The 23,014-nt window shown below is 42.5% G+C and overlaps 1 protein-coding gene across 1 annotated transcript in view; it reads right to left on the minus strand.

Moving 5' to 3' along the window:
* Nucleotides 1-15,315: 15,315 nt before the first annotated feature.
* Nucleotides 15,316-23,014, minus strand: part of LOC149462481 (uncharacterized) — a 40,912-nt gene continuing 33,213 nt past the window's right edge. Inside the window, exon 3 of the mRNA XM_089676811.1 lies at nt 15,316-16,328. Within this exon, the coding sequence (XP_089532937.1) occupies nt 15,486-16,328 (843 nt within the window). The 3' untranslated portion in view covers nt 15,316-15,485. The remainder of the gene's footprint in view (nt 16,329-23,014) is intronic.

Here is a 23,014-nt window from a genome sequence, read left to right on the forward strand (position 1 = left end):
GGGGGATATGATCTCCATGTATAATACATAAGGGGGGATATGATCTCCATATATAATACATGAGGGGGGATATGATCTCCATGTATAATACATAAGGGGGGGTGTGATCTCCATGTATAATACATAAGGGGGGGGATATGATCTCCATGTATAATACATAAGGGGGGGTGTGATCTCCATGTATAATACATAAGGGGGGGGATATGATCTCCATGTATAATACATAAGGGGGGATATGATCACCATGTATAATACATAAGGGGGGGATATGATCACCATGTATAATACATAAGGGGGGATATGATCTCCATGTATAATACATAAGGGGGGATATGATCTCCATGAATAAAACATAAGGGGGATATGATCTCCATGTATAATACATAAGGGGGGATATGATCTCCATGTATAATACATAAGGGGGAATATGATCTCCATCTATAATACATAAGGGGGGATATGATCTCCATGTATAATACATAAGGGGGATATGATCTCCATGTATAATACATAAGGGGGGATATGATCTCCATATATAATACATGAGGGGGGATATGATCTCCATGTATAATACATAAGGGGGATATGATCTCCATGTATATTACATAAGGGGGGATATGATCTCCATGTATAATACATAAGGAGGGGATATGATCTCCATGTATAATACATAAGGGGGGGATATGATCACCGTGTATAATACATAAGGGGGGATATGATCACCATGTATAATACATAAGGGGGGGATATGATCTCCATGTATAATACATAAGGGGGGGATATGATCACCGTGTATAATACATAAGGGGGGATATGATCACCATGTATAATACATAAGGGGGATATGATCTCCATGTATAATACATAAGGGGGGGATATGATCACCATGTATAATACATGAGGGGGGATATGATCTCCATGTATAATACATAAGGGGGATATGATCTCCATGTATATTACATAAGGGGGGATATGATCTCCATGTATAATACATAAGGAGGGGATATGATCTCCATGTATAATACATAAGGGGGGGATATGATCACCGTGTATAATACATAAGGGGGGATATGATCACCATGTATAATACATAAGGGGGGGATATGATCTCCATGTATAATACATAAGGGGGGGATATGATCACAATGTATAATACATAAGGGGGGATATTATCTCCATGTATAATACATAAGGGGGATATGAACACCATGTATAATACATAAGGGGGGATATGATCACCATGTATAATACATAAGGGGGGGATATGATCTCCATGTATAATACATAAGGGGGATATAATCACCATGTATAATACATAAGGGGGATATGATCTCCATGTATAATACATAAGGGGGGATATGATCTCCATGTATAATACATAAGGGGGATATGATCTCCATGCATAATACATATGGGGGATATGATCTCCATGTATAATACATAAGGGGGGGATATGATCTTCCCATGTATAATACATAAGGGGGGATATGATCTCCATGTATAATACATAAGGGGGGATATGACCTCCATGTATAATACATAAGGGGGATATGATCTCCATGTATAATACATAAGGGGGGATATGATCTCCATGTATAATACATAAGGGGGATATAATCACCATGTATAATACATAAGGGGGATATGATCTCCATGTATAATACATAAGGGGGGGTATAATCTCCATGTATAATACATAAGGGGGGTATGATCTCCATGTATAATACATAAGGGGGGATATGATCTCCATGTATAATACATAAGGGTGATATGATCTCCATGTATAATACATAAGGGGGATATGATCTCCATGTATAATACATAAGGGGGATATGATCTCCATGTATAATACATAAGGGGGATATGATCACCATGTATAATACATAAGGGGGATATGATCTCCATGTATAATACATAAGGGGGATATGATCTCCATGTATAATACATAAGGGGGGATATGATCTCCATGTATAATACATAAGGGGGATATGATCTCCATGTATAATACATAAGGGGGGATATGATCTCCATGTATAATACATAAGGGGGGATATGATCTCCATGTATAATACATAAGGGGGGATATGATCTCTATGTATAATATATAAGGGGGGGATATGATCTCCATGTATAATACATAAGGGGGGATATGATCTCCATGTATAATACATAAGGGGGGGATATGATCTCCATGTATAATACATAAGGGGGGATATGATCTCCATGTATAATACATAAGGGGGGATATGATCACCATGTATAATACATAAGGGGGGGATATGATCTCCATGTATAATACATAAGGGGGATATAATCACCATGTATAATACATAAGGGGGATATGATCACCATGTATAATACATAAGGGGGGGATATGATCTCCATGTATAATACATAAGGGGGGATATGATCTCCATGTATAATACATAAGGGGGATATGATCACCATGTATAATACATAAGGGGGGATATGATCTCCATGTATAATACATAAGGGGGATATGATCTCCATGTATAATACATAAGGGGGGATATGATCTCCATGTATAATACATAAGGGGGATATGATCTCCATGTATAATACATAAGGGGGGATATGAACACCATGTATAATACATAAGGGGGGATATGATCACCATGTATAATACATAAGGGGGGGATATGATCTCCATGTATAATACATAAGGGGGGATATGATCTCCATGTATAATACATAAGGGGGGATATGATCTCCATGTATAATACATAAGGGGGGATATGATCTCCATGTATAATACATAAGGGGGGATATGATCTCCATGTATAATACATAAGGGGGGATATGATCTCCATGTATAATACATAAGGGGGATATGATCTCCATGTATAATACATAAGGGGGATATGATCTCCATGTATAATACATAAGGGGGGATATGATCTCCATGTATAATACATAAGGGGGGATATGATCTCCATGTATAATACATAAGGGGGGATATGATCTCCATGTATAATACATAAGGGGGATATGATCACCATGTATAATACATAAGGGGGGATATGATCTCCATGTATAATACATAAGGGGGGATATGATCTCCATGTAAAATACATAAGGGGGATATGATCTCCATGTATAATACATAAGGGGGATATGATCTCCATGTATAATACATAAGGGGGGATATGAACACCATGTATAATACATAAGGGGGGATATGATCACCATGTATAATACATAAGGGGGGGATATGATCTCCATGTATAATACATAAGGGGGATATAATCACCATGTATAATACATAAGGGGGATATGATCTCCATGTATAATACATAAGGGGGGGATATGATCTCCATGTATAATACATAAGGGGGATATGATCTCCATGTATAATACATAAGGGGGGGTATAATCTCCATGTATAATACATAAGGGGGGATATGATCTCCATGTATAATACATAAGGGTGATATGATCTCCATGTATAATACATAAGGGGGGGATATGATCTCCATGTATAATACATAAGGGGGGGGATATGATCTCCATGTATAATACATAAGGGGGGATATGATCTCCATGTATAATACATAAGGGGGGGGGATATGATCTCCATGTATAATACATAAGGGGGGGGGATATGATCTCCATGTATAATACATAAGGGGGGATATGATCTCCATGTATAATACATAAGGGGGGATATGATCTCCATGTATAATACATAAGGGGGGATATGATCACCATGTATAATACATAAGGGGGGATATGATCTCCATGTATAATACATAAAGGGGGATATGATCTCCATGTATAATACATAAGGGGGGATATGATCTCCATGTATAATACATAAGGGGGATATGATCTCCATGTATAATACATAAGGGGGGATATGATATCCATGTATAATACATAAGGGGGATATGATCTCCATGTATAATACATAAGGGGGGATATGATCTCCATGTATAAATACATAAAGGGGGGATATGATCACCATGTATAATACATAAGGGGGGATATGATCTCCATGTATAATACATAAGGGGGGATATGATCACCATGTATAATACATAAGGGGGATATGATCTCCATGTATAATACATAAGGGGGATATGATCTCCATGTATAATACATAAGGGGGATATGATCTCCATGTATAATACATAAGGGGGGATATGATCTCCATGTATAATACATAAGGGGGGGATATGATCTCCATGTATAATACATAAGGGGGGATATGATCTCCATGTATAATACATAAGGGGGGATATGATCTCCATGTATAATACATAAGGGGGATATGATCTCCATGTATAATACATAAGGGGGATATGATCTCCATGTATAATACATAAGGGGGGATATGATCACCATGTATAATACATAAGGGGGATATGATCTCCATGTATAATACATAAGGGGGGATATGATCTCCATGTATAATACATAAGGGGGGATATGATCTCCATGTATAATACATAAGGGGGGGATATGATCTCCATGTATAATACATAAGGGGGGGATATGATCTCCATGTATAATACATAAGGGGGGGTTGCTGTAGGAAAGTCCTGGATTCTTTCTTGGATACACAGAATATAACTGGATATAACATTTATAGGGAAAGTTGATCCAGGGAATATCCGATTGCCTCTCGGGGGATTAGGAAGGAATTTTTCCCCTGCAGGAGGAGATCGGATCGTGCTTTGCTGGGTTTTTGCCTTCTGGTGGATCAGCTGTGGGTGTCGGATTATAACTTTTATTTTTAATGGTACAACTAGATGGAATGTCTTTTTTCAGCCAGACTAACTATGTAACTATGTAGGTCCCACACCGCTGCCTCCCATCTCCTGAGACTGCACTCAGTGACTTGGGTCTGAGACACTACAGACATATCCCTCCACCCGGCACAGCCAGCAGATAACAGAGAAGGTCCCCTGGAGGAGTCAGGCACAAGGCAGGAGACCCCAGTCACATGTCCTGGGTGCCTACATTATGCAATGCTTATAATAAAAATCAACATTTTTCTGCCAGCTGATCCCCAGAACCTCCATAAATCCAGTCTAGATACATAAATTGTTTCTGCAGCACAGAGAAGGAAGATTATCCGAGAGAAATCCAGGAATACAGGACGGGGAACACAGCTCAGGAAAGTGACCAGGGGATTACAGGCTGATATCACCCAGTCCCCGCCCTACTCTGGACCAATCAGTGAGCAGTATGGGTGGAGGAATGGATTTAGTGTTCATGACCCACCTGTGCTGATCTCTGTAGGAGTGTCCTCCTCTATAAATGTCCCCGTTATTCCATCCTCCTCCATAGACTGCTGATCATCCCTCACATACGCCTCTTCTTCTTCTGCTTTCACCTCAAATTCTATATCGATTGGATCTCCACTCTAAATCAAGGAAATGAGAGAAAATATCATCTGTAAAATGTAAGGTCACATAAACATCCACACATTGTCTCTACAAGTCCATGTTCTAGATGCTCCATCCCACCAACCTTGTAATATTGAGGGATGGTGTGATCTTCCTGTGTGGAATCCCGGGAATACAGAGGACGGGGACATCTCTCTGGTGGGTTCCTGGTATTAGGTGGCTCCATCATATCCTTGTATCCTTCTGAAAACTCCTCCATCACTCCATACTCCTCATCCTCCTCTTTATACTCTTCTTTAACATCAATATTATCATCCCCGAGGATTCCACTCTGAAAGATATAATAAAACATTCATTGTAACAAACATGCTGTGTATAAATCACAACTACCAATAATTGTCATCATCTACCTGATGATGGTGAGGGATGGTGTGACCTTCCTGTGTGGAATCCCGGGAATACAGAGGACGGGGACATCTTTTCGGTGGGTTCCTGTAGCTGGATGACTCCACCATGGTGTCCTGGTACAGATCCTTGCATTTTTCTGGAACCTCTGACATTCTGGCACCTTATAGGAACCTGACACACACAATGATACAGTCACCATCCAGACACATCCCTTGTCTGTTACTGGAGAATGTCCCAGAATTCCCGGCACCGCTCACCTCTCCTGTCAGCAGCTCAGTGATCTCTCTGGTGACTTCTAGAATCTTCTTCTTCTTTCTCTCTTCTATCAGGGAGGGAGGTGGAGGCAATGTGATGTCATATGATCTCCAGACTTCACAGGAGGAAAACTCTACATCTGAACACAAATAGTCACATCAAATGATATTCCCAGAATCCTCCTCACCTCTCCATTCAGGTCTCCATTTTATTAAAGCCCCACTTCAGGCTGAGGTATAATTCCCCCCCACAGGACCCCCACACTACGCAGGGTATAGGCTTGTTGCAGCATTCTGATGTCATTACATACAACGCAGGACCAACAGTCCCACTTTACATGTGAGGATACCAAGGGGCCCCACATCCTAAGAGCATCAGAAAAAAGCCAGATGGAGGGACATTGGGAGGGGGAGCTGTGAGGTCAGTGCGATGTCATAGGATTCTCTGACTCTGGATGGAGGGACATTGGGGGGAGGAGCTGTGAGGTCAGTGTGATGTCATAGTATTCTCTGACTCTGGTTGGAGGGACATTGGGAGGAGGAGCTGTGAGGTCAGTGTGATGTCATAGGATTCTCTGACTCTGGATGGAGGGACAATGGGAGGAGGAGCTGTGAGGTCAGTGTGATGTCATAGGACATATAGACTCTGGATGGAGGGACATTTGGATGGGGAGATTTGAGGGGTCCTCTATATGCGGCTTCCATGCAAACCAAATCCTAGTTCCTGGGTGCGTCCTACCTCTCCTAAACTGAAGAGTGACCTTTGACCTTTACCATCCAGAAATCTGTCCGGAATCTGTGGCAGTAAGCTGTCATGTGATCAGGTGACGTGCGGAGGAACGGAGTGTAAATAGCAGACAATTGTCTCCAGAGCCCCTAATGGTGGGGATGGATTTGGCGGCGTGCTGGTGCCAAGTTTCCTCCCCCCAGGGTCACTGCAGGTGTGGAGAAAAGCTGTGTAAGAGGATATGGAGGAGAGATGAGGAGGAGATCCAGGAATCAGGAGAAAGGTCAGGGCAAGCAACAGACGAGCGCATCCAAGAGACCAAGCCGGGGTCACTACACAGAAAATCAATCCAAGGAAACAACAGGCAGGACGAGGAATAGCAAGAAGGAGCTGAGAGACAAATGAGAATATTGCTCAGCCAATGGGAGATGATCTCAGCATGACTTCCATCATGAAGGAGATGAGGGGGAGGGGAGGAAGTCACTGAAGGTGACCATAGATCCATGGAAATTCAGCTGGTTCAGCAGGGATCACTCACATTTCCATCCATGTGTGGCCACTGCCGGATAAAAGCCACTCCCCCAGCGGCTGCAGCCAATAGCTTCAGTGTTGATCTGTGTATTCTGAGAGCGGAGGAGTCCCCCCATTGTCAGAATACAAGAGTGCAGCGGGGAGGATTCCCCCATCCACCTCCAATGTGTGGATGGGGGGATCGCTTCTATTTCCTTCCATGACCTTTTTGTCCACTCACCCAGACCCAGTGGTCAGAAAGGTGGTGGGGTTGGTTTGCTTCTATCTCCACTGAGCACCTTTCAAGTCCCCCCTATCCCTCCCTCTCTATCCTTCTCTTCTTTCCAGACTCACTGCATCCGGCTGTTTTCTCCCATCTCCCTGAGGATTGCAGTGATCTATCGGCCTCCTTGACCCGTGTCCCGCTTTCTTGATGACTTCTCCGCCTGGATACCCTACTTTCTCTCCTCTGAACTATAAACTATCATTCTCAGAGATTTTACCATCCCCATTAATGTCAACAACCCGGCTACATCCCAACTCTTCAACATAACCTCATCTTTTGCATTAGCACAATGTATACCGTCCTCCGCTCACTCTGATGGGAATACATTGGACCTTGTTTTCTCCCATCTTTGCACTCCCTACAACCTCACAAACACCCCCTTTCCTCTCTCTGATCACAATCTCATCACCTTCACAGTCTCCTCGTCTTCAAACACCTATCCCTCCAAGCAGCAAACAATTACCCGCAGAAACCTTCACAACTTGAACCCGGCTCCTTTCCACTCTGCAACTGACCAACTCTATGACAGAATCTCTCCCCTGTCCTGCCCTGACCTGGCCACTGCTGTCTACAACAGTTCACTGTCATCCACACTGGACTCACTTGTTCCTCTAACAACACGAAGCATCAGGCCCCGACCATTACATCTGTGGCAGAGTGATGACACCAGAAATCTTAGGAGACATAGTAGTGCGCTGGAGCGATTGTGGCGTAAAACCAAATCCCAGCAAGCATTCACCCGATATAAATCTGCTTTCTTCACATACAATTCCTCCCTCCATGCTGCCAAACAAGACGACTTTGTCACTCTTATTAATACCTTGTCATCCAGTTCTTGTCGTCTCTTCTCTACTTTTAACTCTCTACTTTCTCCACCTCCACCCAGTACGTCACTCACTGCTCATGAGATTGCAAATCATTTCAAAAACAAGATTGACGCAATTCGTAGGGGCGTCACCACTGCACAGACATCCATCCCACTTAGCATACCTTATACTAAACCTCCCTCAACACTTTCCTCTTCTGACCTCGCTACTACCGAAGAGGTCACTGAGGTTTTCTCAGAAGCCCGTCTCACCACCTGCCCCCTGGATCCTGTCCCCTCACAACTACTACGGTCACCCCCTTCTTCCATCCTATGCTCCCTCACTCACATCTTCAATCTTTCCCTCTCTAATGGTGCCTTCCCCTCCCCTCTAAAGCATGCGCACATCATTCCCATACTTAACAAGCCCTCCCTGGACCCCACCAACCTGAACAACTTAAGACCCATCTCCCTGCTGCCATTTACCTCTAAACTCCTAGAACTCTTAGTCTACAATCGCCTGAGCTCCCACCTCACCGACAACAACCTTCTTCACCCTTTACAGTCTGGATTTCGCTCTCTACACTCCACTGAAACTGCCCTACTAAACCTCACTAATGATCTACTAACTGCTAAAACCAATGGCCACTACTCCATACTCATCCCAACCAATGGTCACTACTCCGTACTCATCCCAACCAATGGCCACTACTCCGTACTCATCCCAACCAATGGCCACTACTCCATACTCATCCCAACCAATGGCCACTACTCCATACTCATCCCAACCGATGGCCACTACTCCATACTAATCCCAACCAATGACCACTACTCCGTACTCATCCCAACCAATGGCCACTACTCCATACTCATCCCAACCAATGGCCACTACTCCGTACTCATCCCAACCAATGGCCACTACTCCGTACTCATCCCAACCAATGGTCACTACTCCATACTTATCCCAACCAATGACCACTACTGCATTCTCATCCCAACCGATGGCCACTACTCCGCACTCACCCAACCGATGGCCACTACTCCGTACTCATCCCAACCAATGGCCACTACTCCGTACTCATCCCAGCCAATGGCCATTACTCCGTACTCATCCCAACCAATGGTCACTACTCCGTACTCATCCCAACCAATGACCACTACTCCATTCTCATCCCAACCGATGGCCAATACTCCGCACTCATCCCAACCAATGGCCACTACTCCGTACTCATCCCAACCAATGACCACTACTCCGTACTCTTCCCAACCAATGACCACTACTCCGTTCTCATCCCAACCAATGGCCACTACTCCGTACTCATCACAATCAATGGCCACTACTCCATACTCATCCCAACCAATGGCCACTACTCCGTACTAATCCCAACGAATGACCACTACTCCGTACTCTTACTACTTAACCTCTCTGCGGCTTTTGATACTGTTTACCATCCCCTCCTCCTCAAAAAACTCCACTCTCTTGGCCTCCGACACTCTGCTCTCTCCTGGTTCTCCTCCTACCTATCACAGCGCTTCTTCAGCATTACCTATAATGCTGCCACCTCCCCCTCACTTCCTATTTCTGTAGAGGTCCCTCAAGGCTCTGTCCTTAGACCCCTTCTCTTCTCCATCTACACCTCCTCCCTTGGTCACTTGATAAACTCCCATGGCTTTAAGTACCATCTCTGTGCTGATGACACACAAATCTATCTCTCTACCCCTCACCTCACCCCTTCAGTCTCCTCCTCACCTCACCCCTTCAGTCTCCTCCTCACCTCGCCCCTTCAGTCTCCTCTCGCATTACTAACCTACTAAGTGACATATCGGCATGGATGTCACTCCACTTCCACAAACTCAATCTTATCAAAACTGAGCTCTTAGTATTCCCCCCAGCCTGTGCCCCCTCCCCTGACTTCTCCATCACGATCAATAGCACAACCATCAGTCCCACCCCTCATGCCAGGGTACTAGGTGTAATCCTAGACTCCCATCTGTCCTTTCAGCCCCAAATCCAATCACTGTCCAAATCTTGTAGACTTCACCTCCGCAACATCTCCAAGATACGCCCGTTCCTAACCTCGGAAACCACTAAGCAACTTATTCACTCCCTGGTTATATCTCGCCTTGACTGTTGTAACTCCCTCCTCATTGGCCGACCTCATCGCAGGGTATCCCCTCTTCAGTCTATCATGAATGCTGCTGCCAGACTCATCCACCTTACTAACCGTTCTGTATCTGCCACCCCTCTCTGCCAATCCCTCCACTGGCCTCCACTCAGTGTCCTCCACCCCTCTCTGCCAATCCCTCCACTGGCCTCCATTCAGTGTCCTCCACCCCTCTCTGCCAATCCCTCCACTGGCCTCCATTCAGTGTCCTCCACCCCTCTCTGCCAATCCCTCCACTGGCCTCCATTCAGTGTCCTCCACCCCTCTCTGCCAATCCCTCCACTGGCCTCTATTCAGTGTCCTCCACCCCTCTCTGCCAATCCCTCCACTGGCCTCCACTCAATGTTCTCCAGCCCTCTCTGCCAATCCCTCCAGTGGCCTCCATTCAGTGTCCTCCACCCCTTTCTGCCAATCCCTCCACTGGCCTCCACTCAGTGTTCTCCAGCCCTCTCTGCCAGTCCCTCCAGTGACCTCCATTCAGTGTTCTCCATCCCTCTCTGCCAATCCCTCCTCTGACCTCCACTCAGTGTTCTCAATCCCTCTCTGCCAATCCCTCCACTGGCCTCCACTCAGTGTCCTTCACCCCTCTCTGCCAATCCCTGCACTGGCCTCCACTCAGTGTCCTCCATCCTTCTCTGCAAATCCTTCCACTGACCTCCACTCAGTGTCCTCCACCCCTCTCTGCCAATCCCTCCACTGGCTTCCCATTGCCCAACGGATAAAATTCAAAACATTAACAATAACATATAAAGCCATTTATAATTCTGCCCCAAATTACATCACCAATCTTGTCTCTTTATCACCCAAACCGTCCTCTCCTCGCAAGACCTTCTGCTCTCTAGCTCCCTTGTCTCCTCCTCCCATGCTCATCTCCAGGACTTCTCCCATCCTCTGGAACTCTCTACCCCAATTTATCAGACTATCGCCTACTCTGCTCACTTTTAGGTGATCTCTAAAAATCTATCGCTTCAGGGAAGCCTATCCTGCCCTCAGCTAATAATGGAATCTTCTACTCCTCCAACCAGTCCATCCCCCACAGTTACTACCTTTTGTACCACTAGCCCCTCCCTCTTAGATTGTAAGCTCCAAGGAGCAGGGTCCTCCTATCCCTCTTGTATTGATCTGTATTGTTGCTGTATTGTCTCCCGTTATATTGTAAAGTGCTGAGCAAACTGTTGGCGCTATATAAGTCATGTATAATAATAATAATATTTTCTCTCATCCCGCTGGCTGAACGATAAAACTGAACCATGTAGGCCAGCTTTGGGAGCAAATATATTATCATCAACTCCTCCCCCTGAAGGGGTTCATCTGGGTTCCCACACTATATATGTGTGTATCATCATCTGCTGGAGATAAAAGACGTCACAGTGACTGTGGAGGAAGAGGACGGACATGACTATGGAGCAAGAGGACGGACATGACTATGGAGGAAGAGGATAGACATGACTATGGAGGAAGAGGATGGACATGACTATGGAGGAAGAGGATGGACGTGACTATGGAGGAAGAGGACGGACATGACTATGGAGGAAGAGGATGGACATGATGGGGGGTTACTGGGTGTAAATAGGAAATACCATCTTATTACCTCCTCTGCTGCTACTTCCACCGATGTCTCTTTTTCTTTGTGCCACACGGAACTTTGTCTTTATTTCAGGTCACTTCCTGCCTGTACCTGACATCACTTCCTGTCTGTACCTGACATCACTGCCTGTCTGTACCTGACATCACTTCCTGTCTGTACCGGACATCACTTCTTATCTATCTTCCATAGAGACTTCCTGTCTGGGTAGAAGTGAGATCCCCGCCTTGTGGAGCTCAGGGGAACTGCAGCCCCGAGAAGCATCTGGTAGTGTAGATCTCATTTGCTGCCATAAGTTTTTGAAGATTGAAGAAAAAAAACAAAAGAAATGTTTCTATTTTTTTTTATATTACAAAACCTTTTGAGAAAAAATGAGATCTGCAAAATACTCCCCATGCCTCTTTTTAAATTCCTTGGGGTGTCTACTTTCAAGAAAGGGGTCATTTGGGGGGGGTTTGGTGCTATCCAGGCATGTCAGGGCCTCCGAAACTGTGATAGGTAGTGAGGAAGTGAAATGAGAAAGTTACCCACCTTCAGGCTTTCAAAGTGGTCACTGGATTTCAGGTTCCTGTATGTGGCTAGGCTCCCAAAAAGTCTCACACGTGTGGTACCCCCATACTCGGTAGAAGTAGCAGAATGTATTTTGGGGTGTAATTCCACATATACCCATGGCTTGTGTGAGAAATATATAATTTAAATGACAACTTTGTGTAAAAAATGTTTTTGTAATTTTCCAGAAACTTGTGGAAATAAAAAAAATCTTCCATGGACTCAATATGCCTCTCAGCAGATAGCTTAGGGTGTCTACTTTCTGAAAAGGGTCATTTGGGGGTGTTTGTACTATTCTGGTATTTTATCACCTCAAGAAATGTGATGAGCAGTCAGAAAGTAAAAGCTGTGTAAATTCCATGATCTATCCCATAGTTTGTAGACGCTATAACTATCACACAAAGCAATCAATATACAATTATTGGGATTATTTTTAACCAAAAACATGTAGCAGAATATTTTAGTATTTTTTAATATTTTTATGACAGAAATGAGAAAATTTTATTTTTTTCAAAACTTTTTTTTTCAAAATTTTTTTTGTTTATAGCACCAAAAATAAATATTGCACAGGTGATCAAATACCACGGAAAGAAAGCTCAAAAGGACGTAAATTTCATTTATGTACCGTATTGCTTGACCGCGCAATTGTCCATTAAACTAGCGCAGTGCTGTATAGCAAAAAATGGTGTAAATTGCAGTATTTATACCATAGTTTGTAGACGTTATAACTATCACACAAAGCAATCAATATACACTTACTGGGATTTTTCACTAAAAACATGGAGAATACATTTTGGGCTAAATTTATGACTAACTTTGAGTTTACTATATATTTTTTATAGCTGAAAGTAAACAATTTTGTTTTTCTTCAAAATTTTAAGTATTTTTTTGTTTATAGCGCGAAAAATAAAAAGCGCACAGGTGATCAAATACCACCAAAAGAAAGCTCTATTTGTGTGAAAAAAGGATGTGGGTGCAGCATTGCATGACCGCGCAATTATCAGTGGAATTAGTGCAGCACCGAATATCAAAAAGAGGCGTGGTCAGGAAGGGGGTAAATACTTTGGAGGGCAAGGGGTTAATCATGTCCAGCAAAAAAAAATATTAAAATCTCGTCATAAATTTCGTCCAGAATGTATTCTGCTCCGTGTCTTTGCTAAAAATAAAATCCCAATCCGTGTAAATGAATCGTTTTCTGTGAAAGTTGCAGCGTCTACAAATGGCGGGATAGATACTGGAATTGTATTTTTGTTACTAGTGGGATAGATATTTTGGGCCTACAGTAATTTTTACCATCATTGTGAACTTGTTTTTTTTTTTAAAGAAATATTTATTGGGTTTTATGTCAATAAAAAAAAAGAAAACATCAAGTCATTTGGGTGTTACAAACAGAGAGAACAGATGACATTAATGACTGGATAGACATTGCAGATGATGTACATAGAGCATTGCTGGGTTCTGCTCTCCAATGTGTGTTGGAGTGAGGAGATCGGGGATCACATCAACATCTATACATCTCCACAATACATCCTACAAATGTACAAAAGGGACATAAAAGAAAGACAAAGGAATAGGAATACAGAAGAGGGCTTAAGAAGGGGGAAGAAGGGAGGGATGGGTTGGAAGGAAGGGGGGAGGGGGGGAGAGGAAGGGAGAACAGGGGAGGGGGAGAAGGGAGGGCGGAAAGAAAAGAAGGGAGCTAGAAAGGAAATAAAAAGGAATCCCGATCTCTGCCGTGTGGGATTATAGAGGGATAAATAGAGACATGTATAGCCAATCCCTGCTCCTCATCCCTCCACACCCGCCCCATATACAGTCCAGGCGTGGCAGTCCCGGGAGTGCAGCTGTAGCTGTGTGAAGCCTGAATGTCCCAGTAGGAGGAGTTCTGCCCGCAGTGTGAGCTGCACTCCTGGAGGACCCTGTTACAGTCTATGCTGCACCACCCCCAGCTTCATGATTGGCCTTCCTCTGCCTCATTGTCTGATATCAATTGTCCGTGTATTGCTACATGTTGGGGATTTCTGCTACAAATCTGAACTAGGAATAGTGAAAGGTAGAAAGGATGGCGCTCTACTTCCTGCTCTCTGTGCTTTCCATCCCCCATCAACCAATCACAATGTGTCCACAATCACCATGGAAATGATCAGATCAATGAAACGTTTGTCATAGACAGACCATCATGTGCCGATCATATACACAGACATTTGTATCACGGGAAACATACAAGAAGAAACATGTATGGAGAAAGACACAGGAAAGTCCCAATATGTGCATTCACCAATCACTCCTTCATTCCCGGTATACACACAATTCCATTACTTCCATGTGTACACCATCAGTCACTCTTCTAGAATTGGGACATTTTATTACCACCCACTTCTTCAGTGATCCCCCACCATGCAAGTATTGTCCTCACCTCCAACTGTGGGCCTAATGAGTGCTTGGAACATTTGTCCACAAAGTATCAATAATAGACCTCCAAGTGTTTGTGAAATCTCCCACCACAAATGTACTCAGCCAATCACAGGGCAGGACTCCATTTTTATTCTTCTCCTGCCATCAATGGCCAACCTGGTCCCACACTTCAGCCATGTCTTTGGGGACCTTTGATCTCCTTATGAACTGTTTCTTCCATGATGAAGATCAGCCATGGAGTATATCTGAGGTGTATATCAGGGTGTGCTTCTTCCCCACATGAGAGCTGGGATGTCCAGCAACATTCATCTAGAAGACATTTCCCGCACTCAAGGCACTAATACACCTCCAGGGTTGTGTGGGACCCCTGATGTACAGAAACATAGGACTTCAGTGAGGAACATTTCCCTCACTCAGGACAGGAATACGGCTTTTGCCCTGTGTGAGATCTCTGATGTCTGTAAAGACTGGACTTCACTGAAAAACATTTCCCACACTCAGGGCAGGAATACGGCTTCTCCCCTGTGTGAGATCTCTGATGTGTGTAAAGATGGGACTTATCTAAAAAACATTTCCCGCACTCAGGACAGGAATACGGCTTGTCCCCCGTGTGAGATCTCTGATGTTTGGAAAGACTGGACTTATCTGAAAAACATTTCCCGCACTCAGGACAGAAATACGGCTTCTCTCCTGTGTGACATCTCTTATGACTATAAAGATGGGACTTCTGTGAAAAACATTTCCCGCACTCAGGACAGGAATATGGCTTTTCCCCCGTGTGAAATCTCTGATGTGTGTGCAGACTGGACTTCAATGAATAACATTTCCCACACTCAGGACAGGAATACGGCTTTTCCCCCGTGTGAGATCTCTGATGTCTGTAAAGATGGGACTTCTCTGAAAAACATTTCCCGCACTCAGGACAAGAATACGGTTTCTCCCCCGTGTGAGATCTCTGATGGATGTAAAGAATGCGCTTCAGTGAAAAACATTTCCCACACTCGGGACAGGAATACGGCTTCTCCCCTGTGTGAGATCTCTGATGTTTGTGCAGACTGGACTTCTCTGAAAAACATTTCCCACATTCAGGACAGGAATATGGCTTCTCCCCCGTGTGAGATTTCTGATGCCTGTACAAATTAGACTTGTCTGAAAAACATTTCCCACACTCAGCACAGGAATACGGCTTCTCTCCCGTGTGAGATCTTTTATGCACATTAAGACCGGATTTAGAACAGAATCCCTTCCCGCACTCAGTACAGGAGAACCTCTTCCCTGTTGGAAGGCCGGCCCGGTCCCACATAGTCTGAGGTTCCTCAGGATACGAGGAATCTGATGGTCCATCTACACTGGGTGGTGCTGGATGGACATTGGAGGGAGCCGGGTTTTCTCCTGGACTATACTGTGTGATGTCCTCATCTTCTACTTTCCAGTCTGGAGACAAAGTGAGACAATCCTCGGAGGTTTTCTTCATCTCCCGGCCATGGACTAAAATACAAAGACAAAGAGGATTACTAGACAGGAGCTGATTGGTTCCCCCAAACCAGGACTCCGCCCACATCAGGCAGCTTGGTCTCTGAGGAGCTTACAATTCCACCCTCAAGGGAACTAGGAAATGGCTCCTCTGATCTCCTACCAGGTCATTTCTTTATTCATGGACCTTAGTCAGAGAGTGAGGAAACAACCAGAACTGTCTTTTATAGGAGGGACAGTGATGAGGGGATTATAGGACGAGGGTCCCCACCCCCTCTATCACTCATCGCCATCTTCCCAACACAAGAAGTACTGCACTTCCTTATTTAGTCCATGATTTAGTCATGAAGAACAGCGGGGCTGAGCCCCACCAGAGGTCAGAGAGTGAGGATGGGGGGAGAACAACCAAGATGAAGACTGGACTGATCCTGAAGACCACCATCATTGGGGTATTGACTCCTCCCTCATTATCACTTTCTGTTTAAGGGTCCAAAGTTAGAGGATGTTATCACATTATTATCACCACGTAAAAGTCTGTGCTCCAATCACATCATCCGATATAAAATGTCCAGCTGGGAGGAAATGGGGGGAACAAAAGAGAATCCATATTATGTGTATATATAGCAGTGGGGGGAGAGCAGAAGTCAGGACTATTGAATGTACAACATAGAGTATATAGTGCAGGGGTCAGGAGTATGTAATGTACAACATAGAGTATATAGTGCAGGGGTCAGGAGTATGTAATGTACAACAGAGTATATAGCGCAGGGGTCAAGAGTATGGAATGTACAACAGAGTATATAGTGTAGGGGTTAGGAGTATGTAATATACAACAGAGTATATAGTGCAGGGGTCAGGAGTATGTAATGTACAACATAGAGTATATAGTGTAGGGGTCAGGAGTATGTAATGTACAACATAGAGTATATAGTGCAGGGGTCAGGAGTATGGAATGTACAACAGAGTATATAGTGCAGGGGTCAGGAGTATGTAATGTACAACATAGAGTATATAGTGCAGGGGTCAGGAGTATGTAATGTACAACATAGAGTATATACTTCAGGGGTCAGGATTATGTAATGTACAACAGAGTATATAGCGCAGGGGTCCGGAGTATGAAATGTACAACAGAATATATAGCGCAGGGGTCAAGAGTATGGAATGTACAACAGAGTATATAGTGTAGGGGTCAGGAGTATGTAATATACAACATAGAGTATATAGTGCAGGGGTCAGGAGTATGTAATGTACAACATAGAGTATATAGTGCAGGGGTCAGGAGTATGTAATGTACAACAGAGTATATAGTGTAGGGGTCAGGAGTATGTAATATACAACATAGAGTATATAGTGCAGGGGTCAGGAGTATGTAATGTACAACATAGAGTATATAGTGCAGGGGTCAGGAGTATGTAATGTACAACATAAAGTATATAGTGCAGGTCACATGACAGTTGTATACAATGGATGGCTTAATTTTCTTCCCAAAAGAAGAACAAAAATTTTGGAAAAAAAAACCCACGTTTTTCTTTGTTTCTGTTATAAAAGTTTGCAAATAAATAATTGTTCTTCATAAATTTAGGCCGAGGTGTATTCTGCTACATGTCTTTGGTGAAAATAACCCAAATTAGGATTTATGATTTAGTCTGTAATGAAGTTATAGAGTTCACAAACTATGGGAGATATCTGAAAATTTATTGATCCTGAAGTACTGACGGCCAAACTAATTTCTAGAGGTCTAAGATTGTCAGGACAGTACAGATATCCCCCAAATGTCAGAACGGTACAGATATCCCCCAAATGTCAGAACAGTACAGATATCCCCCAAATGTCAGGACAGGACAGATATCCCCCAAATGTCAGGACAGTACAGATATCCCCCAAATGTAAGGACGGTACAGATATCCCCCAAATGTCAGAACTAGAGATGAGCGAATTATTCAAAAATTCGATTCGGCTGATTCGCCGAATTTGTGGGAGAAATTCGATTTGATGCAAATTTATTCGCCGCAAATTTAACTTATTAAAAGGGTTTCTAGGCTTCAGAGAGCCTTTATATTAGTGCAGAACACTGTACCTTTAATTTAAATGCCCTTGGAGTCTGCTGGGGAAGAGAAATAATACTGTCAGTCAGTATGACATGCAGATGAGTGCCGTCGATCTTAGAATCACCGCACACTTCACTCATTTGGGCAGTCACGGGGCACGACGAAGAAGAAGAAGAAGAAGAAGAAGAAGAAGAATGAAAAGAAGAATGAAAAGAAGAAGAAGAATGAAAAGAAGAAGAAGAATGAAAAGAAGAAGAAGAAGAATGAAAAGAAGAAGAAGAAGAAGAATGAAAAGAAGAAGAAGAAGAAGAATGAAAAGAAGAAGAAGAAGAAGAATGAAAAGAAGCATGAAAAGAAGAAGAAGAAGAATGAAAAGAAGAAGAAGAATGAAAAGAAGAAGAAGAAGAAGAATGAAAAGAAGAAGAAGAAGAAGAATGAAAAGAAGAAGAAGAAGAAGAATGAAAAGAAGCATGAAAAGAAGAAGAAGAAGAATGAAAAGAAGAAGAAGAATGAAAAGAAGAAGAAGAAGAAGAATGAAAAGAAGAAGAAGAAGAAGAAGAAGAAGAATGAAAAGAAGAAGAATGAAAAGAAGAATGAAAAGAAGAAGAAGAAGAATGAAAAGAAGAATGAAAAGAAGAAGAAGAAGAAGAAGAAGAAGAAGAAGAATGAAAAGAAGAATGAAAAGAAGAAGAAGAAGAAGAAGAAGAAGAATGAAAAGAAGAAGAAGAAGAATGAAAAGAAGAAGAAGAAGAAGAAGAAGAAGAATGAAAAGAAGAAGAAGAAGAATGAAAAGAAGAAGAAGAAGAATGAAAAGAAGAAGAAGAATGAAAAGAAGAAGAAGAATGAAAAGAAGAAGAAGAAGAAGAAGAAGAAGAAGAAGAATGAAAAGAAGAAGAAGAAGAATGAAAAGAAGAAGAAGAAGAAGAAGAAGAAGAATGAAAAGAAGAAGAAGAAGAATGAAAAGAAGAAGAAGAAGAATGAAAAGAAGAAGAAGAAGAATGAAAAGAAGAATGAAAAGAAGAAGAAGAAGAAGAAGAATGAAAAGAAGAATGAAAAGAAGAAGAAGAAGAAGAATGAAAAGAAGAATGAAAAGAAGAAGAAGAAGAAGAATGAAAAGAAGAATGAAAAGAAGAAGAAGAAGAAGAAGAAGAAGAATGAAAAGAAGAAGAAGAAGAAGAAGAAGAAGAATGAAAAGAAGAAGAAGAAGAAGAAGAAGAAGAATGAAAAGAAGAAGAAGAAGAATGAAAAGAAGAAGAAGAAGAAGAAGAAGAAGAAGAATGAAAAGAAGAAGAAGAAGAAGAAGAATGAAAAGAAGAAGAAGAAGAAGAAGAATGAAAAGAAGAAGAAGAAGAAGAAGAAGAAGAAGAAGAATGAAAAGAAGAAGAAGAAGAAGAATGAAAAGAAGAAGAAGAAGAAGAAGAATGAAAAGAAGAAGAAGAAGTAGAAGAAGAATGAAAAGAAGAAGAAGAAGAATGAAAAGAAGAAGAAGAAGAAGAATGAAAAGAAGAAGAAGAAGAAGAATGAAAAGAAGAAGAAGAAGAAGAAGAAGAATGAAAAGAAGAAGAAGAAGAAGAATGAAAAGAAGAAGAAGAATGAAAAGAAGAAGAAGAAGAATGAAAAGAAGAAGAAGAAGAATGAAATGAAGAATGAAAAGAAGAAGAAGAAGAATGAAATGAAGAATAAGAAGAATGAAAAGAAGAATGAAAAGAAGAAGAAGAATGAAAAGAAGAAGAAGAAGAATGAAAAAAAGAATGAGAAGAAGAATGAAAAGAAGAATGAGAAGAATGAAAAGAAGAATGAAAAGAAGAAGAAGAAGAAGAATGAAAAGAAGAAGAAGAAGAAGAAGAAGAATGAAAAGAAGAATGAGAAGAAGAATGAGAAGAATGAAAAGAAGAAGAATGAAAAGAAGAAGAAGAAGAATGAAAAGAAGAGTGAAAAGAAGAAGAAGAAGAATGAAAAGAAGAGTGAAAAGAAGAAGAAGAAGAATGAAAAGAAGAGTGAAAAGAAGAAGAAGAATGAAAAGAAGAAGAAGAAGAAGAATGAAAAGAAGAAGAAGAATGAAAAGAAGAAAAAGAATGAAAAGAAGAAGAGGAAGAATGAAAAGAAGAAGAAGAAGAAGAATGAAAAGAAGAAGAAGAATGAAAAGAAGAAGAATTCCAGTACAGCAAAAAGTGTATCTGCAGAGAGCTCCGCTATTTCTGACAGTTCCTTCACATTTACAGCGGTTGAAACATTGTATCTATTTATTTCCGAATAAAAACATCTGTATCCTAAATGGAAACAAATAGATACAATGTTTCAACCGCTGTAAATGAACTGTCAGAACTGTCAGAAATAGCGGAGCTCTCTGCAGTGACACTTTTGCCGGCTGATCGGGAAAAATTTGATTCGTGCACCCGAAGTTTGCTAAAATTCGGATTCGATGCGAATCAAATTTTTCCTGATATTCGAAACGAATTCCACTTTGCCAGGTTCGATTCGCTCATCTCTAGTCAGAACAGTACAGATATCCCCAAAATGTCAGGACGGTGCAGATATCCCTCAAATGTCAGGACAGTACATATATCCCCCAAATGTCAAGACAGTAAAAATATCCCCCAAATGTCAGGATGGTGCAGATATCCCCCCAAATGTCAGGATGGTGCAGATATCCCCCAAATGTCAGGCTGGTGCAGATATCCCCAAATGTCAGGACGGTGCACATATCCCCCAAATGTCAGGAGGGTACAAATATCCCCCAAATGTCAGGAGGGTACAGATATCCCCCAAATATGTCAGGATGGTAAAGATATCCCCCAAATGTCAGGACGGTACAGATATCCCCCAAATGTCAGGACAGTGCAGATATCCCCCAAATGTCAGAACGGTACAGATATCACCCAAATGTCAGGAGAGTACAGATATCCCCCAAATGTCAGGATGGTACAGATATCCCCCAAATGTAAGGACGGTACAGATATCCCCCAAATGTCAGGATGGTACAGATATCCCCCAAATGTCAGGACGGTACAGATATCCCCCAAATGTCAGGACGGTACAGATATCCCCCAAATGTCAGGACGGTACAGATAACCCCCAAATGTCAGGACGGTACAGATATCCCCCAAATGTCAGGACGGTACAGATAACCCCCAAATGTCAGGACGGTACAGATATCCCCCAAATGTCAGGACGGTACAGATAACCCCCAAATGTCAGAACAGGACAGATATCCCCCAAATGTCAGAACAGGACAGATATCCCCCAAATGTCGGGACAGTACAGATATCCCCAAATGTCAAGAGGGTACAGATATCCTCCAAATGTCAGAATGGTACAGATATCCCCCAAATGTCAGAACGGTACAGATATCCCCCAAATGTCGGGACGGTACAGATATCCCCCAAATGTCAGGACGGTACAGATATCCCCCAAATGTCAGAACGGTACAGATATCCTCCAAATGTCAGAATGGTACAGATATCCCCCAAATGTCAGAACGGTACAGATATCCCCCAAATGTCGGGACGGTACAGATATCCCCCAAATGTCGGGACGGTACAGATATCCCCCAAATGTCAGGACGGTACAGATATCCCCCAAATGTCAGGACGGTACAGATATCCCCCAAATGTCAGGACGGTACAGATATCCCCCAATTTTTACTTTGGGTACAATGTTGTATGATCGCGCAGTTGTCATGCAAAGTGTGAGAGCGCTGAAACCTGAAAAATGGCCTGGGCAGGAAGGGGGAAAAGTGCCCGGTATGGAAGGGGTTAGTGGGGTACCCCAAGGTTCAGTGTTGGGACCCCGACTTAATAATATATTTTTTTAAACAATATAGGGTCTGATATTAAAAATCCCAAGGGGGATATGATCTCCATGTATAATACATAAGGGGGATATGATCTCCATGTATAATACATAAGGGGGGATATGATCTCCATGTATAATACATAAGGGGGGATATGATCTCCATGTATAATACATAAGGGGGGATATGATCTCCATGTATAATACATAAGGGGGGATATGATCTCCATGTATAATAAATAAGGGGGGATATGATCTCCATGTATAATACATAAGGGGGGATATGATCACCATGTATAATACATAAGGGGGGATATGATCTCCATGTATAATACATAAGGGGGGATATGATCACCATGTATAATACATAAGGGGGGATAAGATCTCCATGTATAATACATAAGGGGGGGATATGATCTCCATGTATAATACATAAGGGGGGATATGATCTCCATGTATAATACATAAGGGGGATATGATCTCCATGTATAATACATAAGGGGGGATATGATCTCCATGTATAATACATAAGGGGGGGATATGATCTCCATGTATAATACATAAGGGGGGGATATGATCTCCATGTATAATACATAAGGGGGGGATATGATCTCCATGTATAATA

This window comes from Staurois parvus, unplaced genomic scaffold (assembly GCF_062004578.1).
Source record: "Staurois parvus isolate SC_StPar_1 unplaced genomic scaffold, SC_StPar_1.0 ptg000174l, whole genome shotgun sequence".
NCBI classification, from domain to species: Eukaryota; Metazoa; Chordata; class Amphibia; order Anura; family Ranidae; genus Staurois; species Staurois parvus.